Raw genomic sequence first — 23,402 nt, forward strand, 5'->3', positions numbered from 1 at the left:
GGGCTAAGGTGATGGAGGTTTCTACAGGTGACGGTTTGCTGGTTGGAGGCATGGGGGGTAAGTCCATTAACATTCTTCATTGGCTGCAAACATCTGATACTGAGGGCTTTCTGGTGTCCATGGATGCGAGAGAAGGCATTTGACAGGGTGGCCTGCAATTACATGGAAGAGGTTTTAAACTCCATAGGCAGGGGGAATTTCCTTAGAGCTTGTATATGAAGTTTACACTCCAATCTTCAGTCAAGAGTCAAAGTCAACAGCCACCTGTAAGACGCCTTCCCCATTTTAAATGGCACCAGACAGGGTTGCCCGCTTTCTCCAAATATTTTTGTGCTGACCTTGGAGCCTTTTCTCAGATGTTTGAGAAAGCATGAAAATATAGAGGGCATTTACATTGGGAGTAGAGAATATAAACTAGCAGCATTCGCTGATGACCTTATGTTATTTACGGTATATCTAACCCAGTCTTTAGTCATCTGAACGACAACTTCAAATCCCATTATGGTCGTACTTTCAGATTCACCACTTTCTCAACAACCTTACCATGAGAGAGGCCTACAGCATATTGCCGACCCAGTTTGATGAGCTTTGTTTATCAGGCTTCCCACATAGCTACCTAATTTCCACTATTATTTACTCGTTCTTGGAGCTTGACTCCCCCGACCTCTTATCCAAATCTGTTACTAAATGGGATAGAGACTTAAGGGACTCCTTTTCTCCACAAGTACGGGAATCTGTGTGTCATACTATTCATAAGGGCTCTCAAAATGTTTCTATGCAGGAGCACAACTATAACTCTACTCGTGTTGGTAAAGAACCCCCACTTATTTTTATAAAATCTTTCTGACAGCCCCTGATAAATGCTAGTGTTGTAAAGCTGCAATGTCTAGCTTTGAGCTCCTTTTGAACGGCTGTTCATGACATAGTGGTAAAAGTGACTTTTTATCCTCTAGAATTCTTCCTATTTCAATATCTCCTTCAACATTCTTTGTCATGAAAAACTCTTTTTCAAAGTCGTTCGCCTTGTTTATGATTAATGCAGCACACATGTGTATTCCAGCTCTGTGGAGAAACCAAAAGCCTCCAACTTTGAAGGAATGGTTCAATCGTTTAAACAAAATTGAGGGGATGAAACAACTCATTAATATATCACAGGAACGATTCTCCTCCTTTGACAACCAATGGGCTTGCTGAACTCACTATAAAACCAGATGAAACTACCAGGCTATAATGTCTCCAACATAACAGACACCACCTTCTGGATCCCATCTCAGCTAAAAGGCGCAATGGCCTTTCACTGTGCGCTCCCAGTGTGAGTGCCAAGTTATTTAATATATAACTAAATCACTGAAATCAGTATGTTTGTTACACTGTCACGAAGCAGAGAAGAATAGGCTTGTCCACAGTCTAGGCATCCCTCTCGCTTCTTCCCTGCTCCTTCCTTACGCTTCACCCCCCCCCCTTTTTCTTCTTTTATGTTTTATCCTCCCCTTCCTACTTTTTCCTCCTCTAATCTTCTTTGTTCATTTTAATGTTCTCTCTACTACCCTCTGGGTGACATTCACTAGCTTATACGGACCTGCTGGTATCCTCCCATGGTCAGGGTGCCTTCCATAGAAAGGGTGTACCTTTCCTCTTCCCCATTCCCCCTTATTTTGTGGATGAATAATGATTACCATTGTTCAATTTTTACTCCCTACCTGCTCTTTGTCTTCCCAGTGAAGTAGATTTCTTCTTTGGTTTTTCAGTACTGTCAGACACAAGCATGATAGGGGTCTCCAAAGTACAGTCCAGAGGCCGGATGTGGCCCTTTACTTGCTTTTATCCAGCCCTTGGGGCATAGTTCCTGCCAATGACACTGACAATGGACACCAATGATGGGGCACTATTCCTCCCATTGACACCAATGATGGCGCTCTATTCTTTCCATTGACAAACGGTGGTTCGCTATTCTTCCCCTTAATACCAAATATAGAGCACTATTCCTCCCACAGACACCAATGAGGGGACACTGTTCTTCCCATTGACACCAATGATGGGACACTATTCCTCCCACTGACACCAATGATGGGACATTATTCCTCCCACTGACAACAATGATGGGGCACTATTCTTCCCACTGACACCAACAATGGGAGACTATTTCTCTCACTGACACCAGTGATGGTGCTCTATTCTTCCCCACTAATACCAAAGATGGGGCTCTATTCCTCCCACTGACACTAACAATGAGACACTATTCATCCACCTAATACAAAAAAGGGGACAGTATGTACTCCCACTGATAGCAGGACATTTCTGCTCTTGCTGGCTACATTCCAGCCCCCCTAAAGTTTGCTTAGAAAGTTTAGAGACCCCTGGTCTAGACAAACAGTAAAAAAACAAAAACAAAAAAAAACTGCCTCTACTTTTTTTTCAAGGTCCCTTTCAGACTTTTTATTTAAAACACCTCAAGTAACAACAAACTATACCCAAAACAAAGAAGAGCTGTGGATGGCTTGGGGGATTTCCCAAGCTGTTTGGGTTACAGTAGCTTGCTCAGCAACCCTCCAAAGAACCACAAGTGACTAAATATTATCCCCCTTTCACTTTGATTCAGTTAAAAAAATCTGATTTGACCAGATTTTTCTTGGATTCAAAATATTTTGATCCAATTGAATTCTGCTTATCACCATAATATCAAATAGAACACGGATCTTTGAAACAAAAGCTGTAAATCTGTTTGTGGAAGTTATAGGCCAGTCAGCCATGCAGGTATGATCCAACTGCCCTGAGGCATTATGTGTCTTCTACGGTCCCTAAACACAAACATGTTCAGTTCCAGAAGATCAAGCAGACAATTATAGCAATCAGATGCTGTTTTACAACTTGCCTGCTAAATGTATCTTCACAAGAAACCTGAAGTGACAGTGCTTGTGGGTTGGTCATAGGCAAGAGATCATTTGTGGATCAGCAAGCTATTTTATCACCAAATGCCTATCGGGCACCTCAACAGTATCCACAAACGTTAGAGGATTGTCACCAAATCTAGCTTATTTTTGTAACACCATAGAACAACAAAGTGCTCGTGTTGTTGGATGTATCAAAAGGCCATTTACAGTCTGGTTCAAGCATAAAATGTGTGTGCATTTTAGTGCTTATGGGCAAAGAGGGGAGAAGCACCTAGATACCCCCAATGCTAAACTTGTTTTGGAGGACACAACGTTCAAAATCAAACCTAGCAGAAAACTAGCTTCCCTGAGAATTATCTGGCTGTCCACTTGGGTGCCATCCAGGGGCAGACTGACAACTCATGGAGCCCCCGGGCAATAGGAGATCATGGGGCCCCTGTGTCCTTGCCCAAACTCGAAAAAGCCTATGAAAAAGGTACCAGGGGCATCTCATGGGGCCCCCTACTGGCCCCGAGTTTCCAAATGGTCAGTCTGCCCCTGGTGCCATCCATTGGAATAAATCGGACGTAAAATTGTTGGATATAGCAAAAGTCATTACGTTTTTCTTGAAACTATTACTTAGCTGTCACTCATCTTGTCATCTTTTTGTCCAAAACAAAAAATGCCCTTCATTTAGAACATGGATTTATTTATATTAAAATTCATTATGGTTTTTTTTTTTTTTAGTTAGTAAAGCCTCTTGTTTCCTTACAAATAGCCAAATTTAATTATTTTTGTGGTGATATAAGAACAGAATCTAAAATACAAAATAAAACAATTTTATGATGCAGTTTACTATATACAATGTTGAGATCTAGTGTATGCAACCAAAAAAATGAATAATTGGGTCTTTGAAGGTACACTTAATAAATATCATAAAATCTGTAATTGATTTGACCTGGTAAAAGATCATACCATATAAAAGCATAACAATATGAGGCTGGTAACATTTTTTACAGCACATCTATCCTACACATAAGTTTTCCTACATTCTCTTGCTACATATTTAGTTGTGTTAATCATGCATCGTCTTTGGGTCTATAAACTGGTCTATAAACTGGATGTAAAAAATTAGGTTTGCCTACGCTGATCAGTAGCTTTGCTGGCATCACTCTAATACACAGGTGTCAAACTGTGGCCCTCCAGCTGTTTAGAAACTACAAGTCCCATCATGCCTCTGCCTTTGGGAGTGATGCTTTTAATTGTCAGCTCTCCAATGCATTGAGGGATTTGTAGTTCTGCAACAGCTGGAGGGCTGCAGTTTGACACCCCTGCAACAGGTGGGATGGATCTGTTCAAATAGTCTTGTATTCACCTTGTCATGTACCAAAAACTTCAACCCATATTACCACTGATTCTAACTACACTATATTGCCAAAAGTATTGGGACGCCTGCCTTTACACGCACATGAACTTTAATGGCATCCCAGTCTTAGTCCGTAGGGTTCAGTATTGATTTGGCCCACCCTTTGCAGCTATAACAGCTTCAACTCTTCTAGGAAGGCTGTCCACAAGGTTTAGGAGTGTGTCTATGGGAATGTTTGACCATTCTTCCAGAAGCGCATTTGTGAGGTCAGGCACTGATGTCGGACGAGAAGGCCTGGCCCGCAGTCTCCGCTCTAATTCTTTCCAAAAGTGTTCTTTTGAGTTGAGGTCAGGACTTAAGTTCCTCCACCTCAAACTAGCTCATCCATGTTTTTATGGACCTTGCTTTGTGCACTGGTGCGCAGTCATGTTGGAACAGGAAAGGGCCATCCCCAAACTGTTCCCACAAAGTTGGGAGCTTGAAATTGTCCAAAATGTCTTGGTATGCTGACACCTTAAGAGTTCCCTTCACTGGAACTAAGAGGGCAAGCTCAAACCCTGAAAGACAATTCCACCCCATAATCCCCCCCTCCACCAAACTTTACACTTGGCACAATGCAGTAAGGCAAGTACTGTTCTCCTGGCAACTGCCCAACCCAGACATGTCCATCGAATTGCCAGAGAGAGAAGCGTGATTCATCACTCCAGAGAACACGTCTCCACTGCTTTAGAGTTTAGTGGTGGCGTGCTTTACACCACTGCATCCGACGCTTTACATTGTACTTGGTGATGTATGGCTTGGATGCAGCTGCTCGGCCATGGAAACCCATTCCATGAAGCTCTCTACGCTCTGTTATGCTAATCTGAAAGGCACATGAAGTTTGGAGGTCTTTAGCTATTGATTCTGCAGACAGTTGGCGACTTCTGCGCACTGTGCGCTTCAGCATGCACTGACCCCGCTCTGTCATTTTACGTGGCCTACCACTTTGTGGCTGAATTGCTGCTGTTCCCAGTTGATTCCACTTTGTACCACCAACAGTTAAATATATAGTGGCAAGAAAATATCACGGATGGATTTATTACACAGGTGGCAATCTACAACGGTACCACGCTTGAATTCACTGAGCTCCTGAGAGTGACCCATTCTTTCACAAATGTTTGTAGAAGCAGTCTGCATGTCTAGGTGCTTGATTTTATACACGTGGCCATGGAGGTGATTGGAAGAGTTGAATCCAATTATTTGGAAGGGTGTCCCAATACTTTTGGCAATATAGTGTATGTGATCCAAAAGCAGGGAAGGAAGAGAAGGAGGGGGAGGAAAAAACAAGGAAGGGATTTGCTTAGGTGAGATCCTTGTAACCTGCTATTTCATTACTTGCCAAAGCATGGTATCCTCACACCTCCTGGAGTGGTAATAAGATATACCATTTCAGCAGCAAAAGTTCTCTGTAAATAATTTTGCACCATTATATGCAATGATAGGCATGGAGATTTTTGTTTCATTTCAGATGCATTCGTTAGGTTGATAATTTTGTTTATTCGTTTTTGTTGTGTCAGTCCGGTTTGTATTCGGGATTTGTTTTGTTTATTCGTTATACCAGGTGGATTCGGAAAGTTTTATAATTCACCAAGTATAACTTCAGACAGGTCTGAATTCATTGTGAATAGATGTGGTTGTTAATGAGCGTACACCGCAACCATGACTCATCTGCTGTCACCGGGATTCCTCACTGACAGCAGAATGTAAATACAAGAAGTGTTGGCTAAAATAAAATTTTAAATAACAGCTTGGGGGTCCCCCCAATCCTTAGCAGGCCCTTTGGGTCTGTTATAGATTTTGAGGGGAACCCCTTGCCAAAATATAAAGAAATAAGGCGTGGGATTTCTGCCAAAATCTATACCAGACCCTTAAGAGCATGTAGCCAGGAAAGAGGGGGGACGAGTGGTCACCCCCCTACCATACCAGGGCAAATGCCGTAACCAGGGGGTGGTGCTTTGAGGTAGGGGGCTTATCAGAATCTGGAAGCCCCCTTTAACAAAGAAGATGCCGAAACCTGTCCCCTATGTGAATGAGTATGTGAATGAGTATGACCCCACTGTTTTTTTTAATTTTAAGTCATGGTTGTCAATGACGTGTCGGCTGCCCGCTTCTTAACAACCGCACCTATTTACAATGAATTCGAATCATTATCCAACAAATTTGAAAATGATGCAATCTGAATGAAACAAATGCATTGTTTGTTTTTTTGTTATGACTTTGTTCTGAATTGTAGCCAATTGTTTCTATGTTCATTTGGAAATTTGGATGCATCCAAATCTCTGAAAATGAAATTTTCTGCTGAAAAAATAATGTTATTGTACCGCATCACACATGTCTAATGACTGGTTGCCAGGAGTCTCCAAACTTTTTAGTTTTATATCAGAGTCCTCTTTACATCAGAATCCCATCAGAGTCCACCCTTATGTCAGAGTCCCCACTGGAGTCCTCTGGTCTCTGTTAGAGTCTCCCCTTTTGTCAGGGTTCCCATTAGAGTTCCCCCATACGTGAGGAACTTCAACAGCGTTCCCCCTTACACCCGAGTCTCCCTCACATCAAGGTTCCCATTAGAATCCCTCTTTACATTCGGATCCCCCCCACAGTACCCCTTACACCAGGGTCCTTAGTGATGTCCCCATCAGCGTCCCCCTTTACAGAGTCTGGGTGTGTGTTGGGGGATGAAGCAGAAAGTGTATGCAGCCTCTTTTAGCCGTAACCATTTTGCCCCAGCTGTACACATATATGTGGCCTCTCAATGGGTGGGCCTTAACACCAAGTGGCCTCACATATGTGGCCCTGTATAGACAATTTACCATGCTGATGTTGCACTTCTGCGCGCTCCCATCGCGGTAACTGGAGGGGATTGATAAGCTTCTGATGCATACTTGCCATCGGGAGCTTTCCGATTATGTGATCGTTATGACTGCCAATCACAACAGTCAGATGACCCGAATGTCTGGCTCTGCCTCCCAGCATGTAGAAGCTCTTAAAGGGCCAGGAGGCATCAGCACAAAGGGGTTAATCCTCAGTCTGTGCACACTGGACACATCACTGACTCTAGCTGCAGGCGGATACAATTTTGAGGAAGGCCAGATGTGGCCCACAGGCCATAGTATGGAGACCCCTGCTCTAGACAACATAAACATAGTTCCTTGGTCAGTTTTTTAATATCCAACACACAACTGTGCTACAACTGCATAAACACTGACGTCAGTGCTAAGGAAATTCATACTATTTTGTTTGGAAAGTGAACTTGCTATGTTGGTTTAAGTGTACCTTATCACACAATCTATGTTGCATAAAGCAACAACCATCTCCCTTTTGTTCTAGGTCACAAGTTACATGTGCAGTCATTGCTAGTACCGCTGTGTGTACAATGGACAGGGAGTTCCAATACAACAATAGCACTTGTAATTTCTGTGCCAAGTGTGTGTTGATAATAAAATTAGAACTCTAGCTGCTCACAAGCCTAATGGAAAGACTTGTATTTTGTAGGAATGTAATTAAAGGAACCTAATCCTATTGTGTCGGTCTAAGTATACACTGCTATGGTATGTGAAGACAGAAATATTGCATGGCCTATACACAATCATGTGTCCCTGAATAAAGGATGACCAATGATCAGCCTGGACATGTCACTGGTGCACCTATGTTCAGAACTACATGTACAGTATTTGTATATGTCATGTGCAGTCACAATATAAAGAATACAGGTAGAGTGCATTCACACTGTACAAGTGTATCAACAAGCTGTCATAAAGACCACAAAAGTAATTACCATTCTGGAAAATGTTTTCTATTTGGATTTCGAGTTACTAAGAGGCACAATGCAGAGCATATAAAGTATTCATAGCACAGGGTACACTCAGCACAAAGCATTGACTGTACTCTGTACTCAGGGTACCTCAATACCTCAATCATGGATATAGTGCATTATGGCCACTAGATAGAGCTGACAATTGTAGGAAATAAACATATCAGGCAAATTATGGGGATTATTCTTGATGGCTGTGCGAATGCTTGAGCCATTTACACAGCAATTTTTTTTTAATAAATAGACTCCAAAGTGTACAAAGAATAGCAAATACACAATGTACATAGAACAATGTTGAATATGGTGTACACAGTACAGGACTAACCCAAGATACTGGAAATAGAATATACATCATATAGTGTGCACCGCATACACAGTGACAAAAACAGAATGAACACAGCATACACAGCACAGACCACACACAAAATAAAATTCTTACAAGATACACTACACAGCGTGTACAAACTAGAGAACATATAAAGTACAAAATATGCATAGCACATAACATACACAATATACATAGCATAGGGTGTACAAACTAGAGAGCATATAAAGTACAAAATATGCATAGCACATAACATGCACAATATATATAGCACAGAGTGCACAAACTAGAGAGCATATAAAGTACAAAATATGCATAGCACATAACATACACAATATACATAGCATAGGGTGTACAAACTAGAGAGCATATAAAACAAATTGTGCATAACACATAACATACACAATATACATAGCACAGAGTGTACAAACTAGAGAGCATATTAAACAAAATAAATAATGTACACAAAACAATGGGGGAGATGTACTAAAATTGGAGCACACATAATCTGGTGCAGCTCTGCATAGAAACCAATCAGCTTCCAGGTTTCATTGTCTAAACTTAATTGAACAAGCTGAGGTTAGAAGCTGATTGGTCACCAAGCATATCTGCTTCAGATTCTGTGTGCACCAGTTTTAGTGTGCAACCCCCATCCCCCCCTCCTGGCAAAGAGCACAAACTGTACAGTGAATGCAGCCAGGACAAGGTCCTTTAACACCCAAAGCAAAAAGCACAGAGGATACATAGCACATGGATGACACTACACACACAGCACAGAGACAGCAGAAAACACTGCTTGCCATTGGAAGTCAATCAATATCCACTCAGTCATACCTGACAATATTATGGGCTATCTCTCTGGGCATCATGTCTGACAAACTCGAAATTTTTCCAAAATTCCATAATTTTCTTGCCCATTTTTTTTTTTTAGGTAGGTCGTCATATCTTTCCTTAGGCTAGGTTCAACTTCATGCAAGTTGCGGTTGATGCGTTTTTCTAGCGCATTCTGCATTTTTAAACAGGGGGTTTTTTGGCTAAAAGGAAAGTATGAAAGGTCTGTTCATGTAGTGTGACTTTGATGCGGCTTTGATAAGACTTTACACTCTCTGGCACTCAAGTAGCATCAAAGTTGCATCACAGTAGTGTAAGAAGCTTAATATGTCCAAAGTCGCATGTTAGGGTTAGGTCAAGGGCTAGGGTTAAATGTTAGGATTAGGGTTAAGGGCAAGGGTTAGCATTCAATGTTAGGGTTAGATGTTAAGGTTAGGGTTAAGGGCTAGGTTTAAGGGTAGCCCTTAACATTTAACCCTAAGACTAGCCCTTAACCCTAACATGTGACTTTGGACACAAAGGTTCCTGCACTACTGTGATGTGACTTTGATGAGACTTTGATGCTACTTGAGTGCCAGAGAGTGTAAAATCTCAAAGTCACATCAAAGTCGCACTACATAAATAGAACTATCATACTATCCTATTAGCAAAAAAAACCATGCAAAACTCATCAAAAACTCAACACTTGCATTTTTCGTGTGGGTCCATTGAAGTCTATTACACGCAAAACACAATCTGCTGTGGGAAAAGTCCCTGACCCCTTCCAAAAAACGCACCAGCTCAAAACGCACAGATGTGAACTAGATTTATAGGAAACCATGTTAAATAGACTGTAGTGTGTTTCTACAAACCGTAAAATGCACTGAAGTCCGCATAAGTGTGACCCTAGAGTTAACCCTCCCTAGTAGTTTAGGCTTGGGACCAGCATGCAGAATGAAATAACACATGTCCGTGGTCTGTTTATAAACACATAGTAGGGCTGATTTAGACCTAACTAATCAACCGGCATGTCTTTGGAGTGTGGGAGGAAACCAGAGTACATAAAGGAAAACCTATGAGAACACAGGGAAAGTGCAAACTCCAAGGCAAAAGCAGGCCATACACGGTTAGTTTTTTTCTTCAGCCTACTGGCTGAACAGAAAAAGCTTAACAGATTTCTTCATTCACACAAAGGAGGTGGCTGGAGGAATCCCCTGCTGGGACATTGTATTCTAAAGGAAAAACAGTCCCTAGTCCTGGTATAATGAAGACCACACAAAATGGCTCACTGCCAGTATACCACTCCCACACTTGGGTTTAAGGTTCCCATCTGTTTTGGAGTACAAGAAAAGCAGCAGGGACGCAGCAAACAAACAGTCTCACAGTTGTGGACTACTCCACTCTACCTCACATATCGGTGCGGACTCCTTCCTGCTCCTTTGAAAGCCCCCCTTGCAGGTGGTTAACTCTTTCAGGACCAAAGCCCCTGTATTCAGGGTTTGGAAGTTCTGTCCCACCCAAAGTCTTTCCAAGCCTCTGAATTCTGGATCCCAAATCCTGAGAGAACTTTCAATCTGTCCAGACTACCCCAGAACCCCTCACCCTACAAGGGTGAGAACCCTTGAGTATTAAAAAAATGTCTCCTATCATCCTCCTTAAAAAGGGACCACAACCCAAATAATGGGAAGCATACCTGCCTTCCTGGACCCAAATCCAGAGTCCTATACAGCCCCTAGATCTAAACAAGCAGCTATCCACTGCAGTGGGGACATAGTCCCACTGCAAACAGGGGATAATTTTCATGTTTCCTGGAGCATAACTTTAAAGACACCTTGTGTTTAAAAAAGAAAAAAGTTTATATAGTTTTCCAAACCATTTTACCTGCAAAAACAGAAGAAAAAGTTACACTCCCAATCTGAACACCCAGGAGTGATGATCCACTTCAAAGCTTGATGTATTCAATGGGTCCCATTAAAAACCTCTACTGCATGAAGATCAGTTGGAGAAACAAAGTAGATAGCATTGGTTTCCCAGTGGACTTTTTTTTAGATTTGTATTGAACAGATCAGTGGGAGAGTAAGCATTTCCTCACATATTTTTGACAGGGACACCTTAAAATTACCCTATATGTTGCTGTCTAGCTGGGTATGTAGAATAATTAATTATTTGGCCACGTGGAAGCATCCTCCATGTTTGTGGGGTCAGAGCACAGAATCATCAATGGTTTGACTCTGGTAAGGTCACAGTATGACATTGCCATTCTTGTTTCTAAAACCTTATTACATTATTGTTTATTCTAGGTAGTGTAAAACTTTACATTTGTTGAATGACTAATGAAATGAAAATGACATTTAAAGTGTATCTCTAGGCAAAACTTATTTTCAGTTTTGGATAAAGTGGGAAAGGATTACACCCATTTTTTATTGCTGTCTGTGTCTCTATTGGCTGGATTTCGCCCCCTACTTTATTTTTACCATTGTTATGTAGAAAGTACATAAGTGAGGAAAAATCTAAAATGTTAGAGTTGTCCCCGGAAGTAGAGGTGAGGGAAAAATCTTCAAAAGGGCACATTTGTTCTGGGGACTCCGTGACAGGAGGTGAAGGAAAATTTCACACAGAGAGCAATGAATAAACTGGCAGGGTTTTAAACCCTTCCCTACTCTATCAAAAACTAAAAATAGTTTGGGCTATACATACACTTTAAATATGAACGGTATTTTTAATTAACCCTTCAATAACAAGCATAAAATATATTGCAAAATAGACCACTACTCTGTTGTAAAAAGAATATTGAATATGTATTGTATTATTATACTGAATTAGCATTATATACATGTAGCACCCTCCTAGATAGCTGGGGGGAGCTAGAGTTAGGAGTTATGGCTGAGTAACAGTCTAGGTGTAATAGTCAGAGGGGTCAAAATTTCAGTAAGGAGCTGAGAGGCTCTGCAGATCCGCTCTCTGGGATTTCTCCCTGCACTAGAGCTTTGAAGAAAGTTCTAGAAGCAGTGGGAGGGTGTGAGGAGTGGCTGGTTTGCACTCTCAAGGGATCCTGGCCAATCCCCAACAGAAGACTTGGCTTGGGGCCAGGACAGCCTTTAAGAGTGACTGAGCATGCTCATCTGCAGGAGAGGAGAGGAGAGTTCAAGTGGAAGATGAAGAAGTGGGGCTCACCTCCAGGCAGGGACGCTGGAAGTGAGGAAAGCTCTTCAACTCATCAGCCCCTAGAGGGAGGACCACCTGTGCTGCAGGGAAGGAGCGGCCCAGCTAGAAGGCCTGGTAGCAACCACTAACCCATCCGCTCACAGATGGAGGACTGAATGAGCAGACCCGCAATCCCTTGGACCAGATAGGGAAAGGAGCACTCTAGTGGGAAACTGGATTAGACTGTTTTACATTTACAATGACAAGCACTGGAACCCCTGTCCAGGGGTTTCCTTCAGGCAGCCAGATTAGGAGAATCTGGGGTCTGCGGTGTTACTACAGGAGATGCTGACTAGCCCTCCTGAATAAAAAGTGGGAGGAATAGTGTCCCATCATTGGTATCAGTGGGAGGAATAGTGTCCCATCATTGGTGTCAGTGGATGAAATAGTGCCCCATCATTGGTGTCAGTGGGAGGAGTAGTGCCTCATCATTGGTGTCAGAGTGAGGAATCGTGCCCCATCATTGGTATCAGTGGGAGGAATAGTGCCCCATCATTGGTGTCAGAGTGAGGAATCGTGCCCCATCATTGGTGTCAGTGGGAGGAATAGCGCCCCATCATTGGTGTCAGTGTGAGGAGTAGTGCCTCATCATTGGTATCAGTGGGAGGAATCATGCCCCATCATTGGTGTCAGAGTGAGGAGTAGTGCCTCATCATTGGTGTCAGTGGGAGGAATAGCACCCCATCACTGGAATACCATACTGAAATAGCATACCATATTGAAATCAAATCTGATGTTTTTTCATTTTTATTTGGTGTGTGTTGTAAGAGGGGTAGTCTTATACGGCGAGTATAGCCCAAACCCTATATTTTAACAGGAAAAGTAGGGGGTCGTCTTATACGCCCAGTCATCTTATACGCCGGCAAATACGGTACATACCTGTAAACTGTATAAAGATAGCTTTAATTTTATTATATCAGTATCAGCAATAGAAGATTGCTCTATTATGGTTTATTGCACTTAGCATGTTGCTGAAACAAGCAAACTAGTTTCTCCAGACTTGTTCAGACTCCCTACATCCAATAAACTATTGTAAATACTGTCTGATTTTAATAGTAGGCCATTAGTCATGTTTTCTTTCCTGCAGGATGTAGGTGCTTTTATTCTGAATGACAAGTGTAATAATGCACTTTCACAGCAAAATGAGTTTCCTCCACAAAAGGTAGATATGACACAGAGCAATCTCAGCTCCCACTAAAAGGCCTCTTGTACATGTTCGTAAAAGACGAGTGTATGGGCGTACAGTGTAAAATACGAGTTTCCTCCACAAAAGATAGTGCTGATACTAGGAAGCCTTAGCACCAACTACTAGAACTTTTGCACACAGACATAAAACCAAAGTACAGTGTAAAATACATATGTAGTTCTACCACCCAGGAGCCACACTTGCGGCGTATTTTAGCCTATAGGACTGCATTACAGAACACGCCATGCATGCCTCACCACTGGAACTGGCGTGTACTCGCGCACACATGAACGGGGCATATTTTTCACAATGTAAAATGTTTATTCTTGTGATAGTGGGCAATTTACCAAAAGCTCATTTTAGCATTTATCACATAAAACTTTTAAAATAATAGCAAATGACCATTCCTTCATCCATACAACACAACTTCAGCCTAAGTGCTGGTGAACTCTCAGCATTCCAGCTGCCTTTTGGAAAAAGAATATTGTCAGAGTTAACAAGCACAGAGCTTACAAATCTCATGGGGTGAAGAAGTCCTTTCTCATAATTTTTTTTTTTTTAAATGCATGTTTAGGATTTTAATTTTACGGTCATTGGTAGGGGAGATTAAAAATCAAGGAAGAAGAAGATGACTCCCGATGATATGGTACTTATTGTGCCACCTGTTCAGTGAAGGGGTGCCGTGAAAAAAGCAGCATGGTGAACAGAGGTGGGACATATTGCAAATTTGGTCTTGCAACTCTACTGTGTTTGGAATGTACAATAGCATTGAGGCTTTTGCTGAAATACTAATGGTCACCCCTATCCTCCTCCACTCTCAGATTCTGACTTTGTATTTTTATTACCCTTATTGGGGAACCATTCTTGCACTTCCTAGATTCTCGCCTAGGTGAGAATAATCTTTGCTCGCAGTCTCCAGGGATATCCACATCACACATTCCAGGAGGCCTCAAGGTACTCTATTGCGCACAGTGCTGGGGGAAGGTTCTAGCACCCAGGGAAAAGATGCCAACAGCCCCTTCCCCTCCAAATATATGAGGATTGTGTGTCAGCAAAAATCCCCTCTCTCCCATCCCCCTTAAAAAAAAAAATTTGAGCACTAATCTTCACACTTACCCCCAAGAAAAAAAATTCCCATGCAAGTCAAAATTCTCACTAAACAAAAGAAATTACAATCTTCCAGTACAAATCCCCCCTCCCAGCTCAAATCCACTCCCTCCACAAATCTCCCCTCCTTGCACAAATCCTCTACCCCTTCAAATTCCCCCTCAGAGCATAAATCCTCTTCCCCCTCTAAATCACCCTCCCCCAGCACAAATCCCCCCCAGATTCCCTCTCCTAGCACTAATCCTCCCCCCAATTTCCCCTCCTACCATAAATCCCTACTAGCACAACCCCCCTTCCTAACACAAATATACCTTCCTAGTAGCAATCCCCCCTTCTAGCACAACCCTCCAAATCCCCAACCACTCCTGCCCATCCCTTTTCCTGGCCCTGACTGCACATGTGCCATGTCATCAGGTGGATGGCCGTCTCTTCTTGGTTCTTGCAGCTGGTACCCTGATGAAGTGCAATAGTGAATGGTTTTATAAGGGAGGCTTTAAAAACTCGGAAGATGCAGATGCAGACTCCTGATGGTGTTAGAGAAGAAGATGGTGGCTCAGGACCAGGTGCAAAGAAGTGGATCAGTAATACACAAAAAACCCAAATGGATTGCTGGGCGTGAGCATGCTTTTTGTGAATAACCTAGGTAAGAGGGAATAGTGGGGAGGCATGAAGTTTCTCTTTTCAATAGCTGAAACTCTGGTAAGGCAGGCTATAGACAATGAAATTTTCCTATGGTTTCAGGAAAGAAAATTGCTTGATTCCCCCATCAAAACAGTCAGTGTTGAAAGTGGAATCCCTCCCTCAGAGCTATTGTGTTCTGCTAGTGGGGGGGGGGGGCGCAGGGTGGAGCAGTCCCTGCGGTTAAAGTCAACAGCTTTTGCTGTGTTCTGTCATTCTCTGCAACACCAGTGTCGTGGTTGCACACTATTGAATGTTTATTTGAAAAATGATTCTCTATACATTTTCAAGTGTATGAAAAATCCAAAACTTATTTTTGCTTGTTTTAGAGTAGGAAAGAGTTAAAGTGTTACTAAACCCACAACAGTAAAATCAGTCTGTATATGCAGTAAAGCATGCTTGTTATACTCACTGTGGAACCTAAGGGGTTAATCCTCCGCATTGTGTAAAAAAGAGGTTTGATCCTGTCTTCTCTGATTCTCCCCTTCTTCCATTGTCCCGCAATCATCTGATAGAACACAGCCTCCGGACACTCTGCACATGCTGTTTGGTGTGTATTGCTAGAGAGTTTTTTTTCTTGGGAGAGTGCATGTGATCAGCACAGGGCCAATCAGCACTGTCCAGACAGAGGTCAGGGGTCCTGCAGCCTTATGGGGGAGAATGAAAACTCCTCCTACAAGCTTTAACCATTGCTCTGCTGAACACTGATAGAAGTCACAAGGCTGCTCTAACTGCTGATGAGAAAAGGTATTTAGCAGTTTATATTTACTAAAAGAATTGTATTTCTATGTTTTGTGTACTGTGGGAGACCAGATATGGTGAATGCAGGGTCCTGGGTTTAGTAACACTTTAAATCCCCTGTTATGCTTAATTTGGCTTCCTTTAACCTGGTATGGTGATTTCTCTTTATTTACTATCCTAGCAATGAAACAGGAAATAAGAGGAAATATTTCCAAAGTAAAAGAATTTCCATCCCTGGATTTCCATTAACTTTTTATTTCAGAGACCATGGTCACCTGGAAAAATAGAGGGGTCAGCAGTAAAAAACCAAGAAAAGATCTAACCCTTACCTACTATATCCAAAACAAACTAAACAAACCTTAATATACACTAATTATTTAAAAAAAATACTAAAACAGCTTAAAAATCTCGACAAACTTAACAAATGTAAAATAGAAACTGACCCTGAACTATTATAATATCCCTGCAAGTTAACTAAAAGAAGTACATTTCACATGTACCTGTAACTGACACTTTCATAAATATTTGGCATGGTTGCATGCATGTGTTTTAGGTGTGCAAGTTTTTCAGCAGAGAAAATTATTACTGCCAATGGAACGATCTTGCGTACAAATTATCATTGACTAGTTTGGAGAAAAGAGTCATATCTGTCATCATAGATGTTCCATAATTACATACGATGCTGCCAGTTTCCCAGTGATTATGTTCTTTTCCAATATGCTTTCTACTGTACATGTACAGTGAAGGAAATAAGTATTTGATCCCCTGCTGATTTTGAATGTTTTCCCACTCACAAAGAAATGATCAGTCTAAAAATCGAATGGTAGGTGTATTGTAACACAGAGACAGAATAGCAACAAAAAATTCAAAAGACATGGCCATTTGTAGTGTCCACCAACAGAACATGCGACTTTATGAAAACACAGGAGCACAACTGGCTGACAGTTGTCACCCCATTGCAGGAAGTGACTGAACAAGGACAGGATCAACAGGTAGCTATGGCTATAACAGATTTAGAGAGATTGAAAACAACTTTTGAAAGTAAGCCAATATTAACAAGTTCTCTTCAAAGGAGATCTATAGTCTTGGGTTCCCTGTATGCTTTGTAGTTTCTCCTCTGCTCATTCCTATGGTTAACTTTCAATGTCTAAGGACTACATATCCCATGGCAGCTGGCAAGCAGCTATTCCTGTACTGACTCTGCCTCCTGAAACTCCTCCTCTCAGCACCTCTGTAGTTCAGAAGGCAGGCTCTGTGAAATGTGTGACACAGCAGTGCCTACTCACAGAGCATAGTAAATATGTGGCAGTTTGTGAACTTCAAGATCATTCAGATTATTAGGAGTAGGCTAGAAATAATTTAAAAACAATGTGGAAATGAATATGTGACTTAAAATTTGGACCATAGACACACTTTAAAGTGGTTGTTAACCCTTACCAACACCAACTGAAGTGACCGGCCTCAGGTGATACGCAGGTGAAACAAATCCTCATACAAAAGGTTGTACCTCCTTATTTGCAGCCATTTGTCCTGTACATCCTTGCAAAACACAGAGATGAAAAAGATATTTTACAGACTTATAAGACAGGGGGCGGGGAGCTGCAGGTACACACTGAACAAGAGGTCTGAGACCTGATTGGAGGAACGGGACACCCCCCCCTTCACACAGGAAGAGAGCTGAGGCTGTCAATCTGCTGGAGATCCCTCCCCTGTCACCTTTTCTTAGCTCTTGGGGTCAAGAAAAGTTATTAGAAGTGACTCATGGTGATAGAGGAACCAGATAGCAATGAGAAATGAAGTTTAGTGTTTTGGAGAGAGGCAAGTAAGCACTATAGAAATGTATGTGTGCTGTACATATGTATTTTAGCACCATTTAAAGCAATGGTTAACCAGAGGTGTGAATGGGCCCTGAATGTTTTGTTCTCAGTACTGGTTTACTGAATGAGCCTTGAAATATCTCAGATCAGGGTTGTGACAAAGTACATTATACAAGTTCCTCCACCCCAAACTCACTCATCCATGTCTTTATGGACCTTGCTTTGTGCATTGGTGCGCAGTCCTGTTGGAACAGGAAGTGGCCATCCCCAAACTGTTCCCACAAAGTTGGAAGCATAAAATTGTCCAAAATGTCTTGGTATGCTGACACCTTAAGAGTTCCCTTCACTGGAACTAAGGAGCAAAGCCCAACCCCTGAAAAACAACCCCACACCATAATCCCCCCTCCACCCAACTTTACACTTGCAGTCAGGCAAGTACAGGTCTCCTGGCAACCACTAATCCCAGATATGTCCATTGTGTTGCCAGACAGAGAAGCGAGATTCATCACTCCAGAGAACGTCTCCACTGCTCTAGAGTCCAGTGACGGCGTGCTTTACACCACTGCATCCGATGTTTTGCATTGCACTTGGTAATGTAAGGCTTGGATGCAGCTCCTCAGCCATGGAAACCCATTCCATGAAGCTGATTTAGCTACTGGTGCTACAGACAATTGCCGACTCCTGCGCACTGTGCGCTGACCCCGCTCTGTCATTTTACGTGGCCTACTACTTCATGGCTGAGTTGCTGTTGTTCCCAGTAGCTTCCACTTTGTTATAATACCACTAACAGATGACTGTGGAATATTTAGTAACAAGGAAATGTCACGGATGGACTTATTGCACAGGTGGCAACCTATAACGGTACCACATTTGAATTCAGAGCTCCTGAGAGTGACCCATTCTTTCACAAATGTTTGTAGAAGCAGTCTGCATGCCTAGGAGCTTGATTTTCTACATCTGTGGCCATGGAGGTAATTGGAACACCTGAATCCAATGATTTGGAGGGCTGGCCCAATACTTTTGGCAATATAGTGTATATTAACTTCTATACGTAGTAATTTACTCATTTTGTAAAGCTGGAAATTGAAGCAAAGCAAAGTATTTGGAATGCTGAAACAAACGCACAACTGTTTATCACAGTATCACTCAGCCTATATCATTAATGCAATAAACTGAGTTAGGGGTCTAAAGACCGTTATTGCTGGACACATCCCACACAGACGTCCTGACCATCTTGGCTGATAATTGCGGAGTAAGCAGAAAAGTGAAGTGTACGTGCAGTACACAGCCTACAATGGTGGATGATACAAAGATGAGACCCTGCACTGCCTCATCGCCATCTTCAGCAAATAACAATAGTAACAATTCTTTATCATTGTATAGGAATATTCACTGTATACGCTGAAAACTATATACTGTACATGACAGATCCAGAGGTGATATATAAATATACAGTGTGTTAGATATCAACTTGCAGTTCCACAAAAGTAACATGAACTATCTGTACAGCCGTTTCATCTACCCACATGTGTGAATGGTAATAGCCGGCAAATTCAGGTCTTCTGCTTTTTGTTGACCGACAAGAACTAATGTGTCCTTTTAATGTCCACTGTCTGCTGGGATTTGTAGTTCCACAACCGTGGAACAGCACATTAAAATTCAACACACTAACAGATACTTTACGCTCTCTTCATACCTCAGAAAGACCACATTTTTAAATATTTGGTTTCAGTGCAAAGATACAAAGATTTTGGAGGATGTCCATAACTGCATTCTGTGTAAAGTGAACCTATGCCTCTGCATGCAGAAGGTCATGAGCTGGCCATACATTATACAATTTTCTAACAATTTCCTATAGATTTACCTTCAACTATGTAGTGCAAGGGCATGCCTAATTGGATACAACTGAAAGTGTTATTTAGGTTTGACCTCGTATTATATGGCTTTTGGTAAATCTCAAGCAAAATTCTCAAGAAAATTGTATAATGTATGGCCAGCCATAGTTCTAGTGCCACAAAAGTATCATGAACTTTTAATATAGGTGTTACATCTAGCCAGTGGTGTAGTTAGGTTTTGTGCTGCCCTAGGCAACACAAAAGTCGGCTGCCCCCAGAGACACCAACCAACACCCTCCCCCTCCCACGACAAGAGCCTAGCATTGACCAACAACACCCCTGCCCTCACCTGGGAGAGCCTTCCACTACTCCCCCCCCCCATGACAGAGAGAAAGACATTCATCTTCACAGCTCTGGACATCCCTGTGAACGAGAGTCTGGCTCTACATACTCCATCAAGCAGCCCACAGCCTCTCTCAGATCCCACCTGGTTCCCATGGTACACGTATCCCTTCTTTGATCCCTTTTTCTCTGAGGGAGGTGCTGCCCTCCTGAAAAATGCCACCCTAGGCAAGTGCCTTGTGGTAAATACGCCCCTGCATCTACCCATATGTATGAATGATAATAGCCGGCAAATTCTGGTCTTCTTCCTTTTGTTGACCTGCAAAAACCAGTGTGCCCTTCTTGTCCATTACCCACTGGGATTCGTAGTTTTTAGTTCCACAGTTGCAGAAAATCCCGATAAAACAGTCTAAAAGATGCTTCACTCTCTCTCCATACCTCAAAATGACCAACAGTTTTTTTTTTAATTTGGTTTCAGTGCAAAGATACAACCATTTCGAGGGGATGTGCATCACTGTACTCCCTAAAAAGTGAACCTATGCCTCTGCATGTAGGCAGTCATAGTCACATAGCACAGCATGTATCTGCTGGGATTTGCAGTTCCAAAATTGTTGAACAGCACATTACAACTCAACACAATACTATAGAAGACACATTCTCTTCATTCCTCAAAAAGACCAAGTTTTTAAATATTTGGTTTCAGTGCAAAGATACGAAGATTTTGGAGGATGTCCGACACTCCATGTACATGAAAAGTTGCACAAGTGTGAATGGAGCCTCATTCAATACATCCTTGATGTGTGCCACCAAAACATGTTTAAATGGCTCCCATCTAAGTTGTAAATATGTATATATACATGTGAAATAAGGACCTTATCATGTGAGATAGGGATGTGAATATGCAGTATGTAAAGCACTTTGTAAATTATCAAGGCTATATAAATAACTGTAATAAATGAAAAATAATTCCTGCTAGTATTTTTTACAAATCTAAGGTTTACCATTCAGAAAAATGTTAATGTGTGGGTATAGGATTGTGTATATGGAGGTTTTCTAATAGTTTTATTTTTTTGGTTGACCTAGATGGAATTGTTTTTTTCAACTTGACTAATGCAGGCCATACATGGTTCAAATTCTAAACAATTTTTCATCCGAAAATCGGAAACGTCGTTTGCTTGGTAATCCGATGGTGCCATCAGTGATTTTGAATATCGGCCGACCAAGTCATAAAGTTCACCCCATATAACATGCAAAACTTCTGTTCCTTCCAGGTCACGGCTCATGTGCATATTCTTTTTGGAAAAATGATCATACGATCTGACCATCATTGAGTTGAAAAATCAGTAGTTTTTCATACATTTTCCAACATGCCCGATCACCGAAAAGGGGAGGAAACACGGCCAGTGTCATTGACCCACTAACAGAGTGAAAATCGGCTGATTATTCTTAGGTTCGATTTTCAGACAAAAAAGAAAAATTGGTTGATTTTTGACCCATGTGGGGCAGCACAGTGGCTAAATGGTTAGCACTTCCGCCTGGTAGTACTAGGGTCGTTGGTTCGAATCCCAGCCACGGCACCTCCTGCCTGGAGTTTGCATGTTCTCTCTGTGCCTGCGTGGGTTTCCTCTGGGTACTCCGGTTTCCTCCCACACTCCAAAGACATGCTGGTAGGTTAATTGGATCCTGTCTAAATCATCCCTAGTATGTGTATGTATGAATGTAAGTTAGGGACCTTAGATTGTACGCCCCTTGAGGGTTAGGGACTGATGTGAATGTACAATATATATGTGTAAAGCGCTGTGTAAATTGACAGCGCTATATAAGTACCTGAAATAAATAAACGTATGGCCAGCCTATGTAATTATTGCATTTTAATGACCAGCTTTGCCCCCAGAACTCATCTGTAGTTTTTTTTTAAAGGGTAAAGCTCCCCAAGTTGAATCATAAGAGGAGGCAATAAAACACAAAGCTTGAAGTGTGATCTTACCTGTGTGCGGTGCATTGTGATCTGCCTTACCACTAGCCATGGGCTCCCGTGTGCTGGCTGCCTCCAGGACATCTATGAAGTGTAGTCCGGGGAAGCTGCACCCAGTCCTTTCCAGCTCTTTGTCACCTCCTTCAATTTCTTGAATGAACTTGATCGGGGAGGAAAGGCGAAGGACCAGAGAGGAGAGGAAGGGAGGGCGGCTGTGGGTATAAACAAAACACTAGTACAACTTGTAGCTCACCTCTTTTTACAAAGCTGGTTTCTTGTCAGCCGCCTCCTTTATCTGGTCTTTTCCATCGCAGGGACTCTTCCTGTGTGTGCTTTTCCTTGTTTCACTGATGAATCAGTTTATTCCTGAAATCTTCCCCACCGGCCTCCTCTTCCTCTAACTTATCCCCCTCTGCTCAGCCAGCACTTTCCACTTCCTCTGCTGCCTGACTTGTGCTGTGTAATGGTTTTCTGCTCATACTTGTCCCTGGCTCTCCTCTACTCGGCAAGGAACAGGGCTGGACTTACTATGTAGATGGAGATCACTATCGCTGTCCAAGGACTTTAACCCCTTAAAGCTGGCACTAAACAATATTCTCCAAAAATAATCCATGCACATCCAGCACTTAACCACTTCCTGCCCAGGCCTACGCTGACACTTCTCTCCTACATAGAAAACTCAGCATTGCTTTACTAGAAAATTACTTAGAACTCCCAAACATTTTTTTTTGTAGAGGCCCTAGAGAATAAAATGGTGGGTGTTGCAATTTGTTATCTCACACAGTATTTGCACAGCAGTTTTTCAAACGCAATTTTTTTGCATGCACTTTAATTAATTTTATTGCACCCTAACACAATATACCTCATTTTTTTGTTAAAATATAAATGATGATGTTACAGCAAGTAAATAGATACCTAACATGTCACGCTTTAAAATTGCGTACGCACATGGAATGGCGCCAAACTATGGTACCTAAAAATCTGCATAGGTGACGCTTTAAAAGTTTGTACAGGTTGTCAGCTAATGCAGGCCATAGATGAGTTGAAAAACGGACGTTTTTTAAAAAAAAAAAACGAAAATCAGTCGTTCAATAAGCCAACGTTAACACCAACGGTAAAAAAAATCAGCCGATTTTCGTCCCGTCTACGGCCAGCATTTAATTACTTTTGTCCCTTGCAGAGAGCTCCGCTATTATATTTGACATTAAAAGTTGCAACAATATATCTATTTGTATCCATTTCGGATACAGATGTTTTTATTCGGATACAAATAGATACAATGTTGAAACCGCAGTA

General features: G+C 41.9%; 1 protein-coding gene across 2 annotated transcripts in view; it reads right to left on the reverse strand.

Annotated features, from left to right (window-relative positions):
* LOC149459966 (phosphatidylinositol 3,4,5-trisphosphate 3-phosphatase TPTE2-like) overlaps window positions 1-22,579 on the reverse strand; it is a 114,204-nt gene extending 91,625 nt beyond the window's left edge. Inside the window, exon 1 of one of the 2 annotated variants that reach the window (XM_089680345.1) lies at window positions 22,360-22,579. Coding sequence is in view for 1 of the 2 variants with exons in the window: in XM_089680344.1 (XP_089536470.1) it covers window positions 22,119-22,158 (40 nt within the window). In the remaining variant the exon portion in view is untranslated. Of the gene's footprint in view, window positions 1-22,118; window positions 22,310-22,359 lie in introns of those variants that run through there. The other variant, XM_089680344.1, reaches the window with a different exon arrangement.
* Window positions 22,580-23,402: the final 823 nt, after the last annotated feature.

Source organism: Staurois parvus, unplaced genomic scaffold, assembly GCF_062004578.1.
Source record: "Staurois parvus isolate SC_StPar_1 unplaced genomic scaffold, SC_StPar_1.0 ptg000242l, whole genome shotgun sequence".
Classification (NCBI taxonomy): Eukaryota; Metazoa; Chordata; class Amphibia; order Anura; family Ranidae; genus Staurois; species Staurois parvus.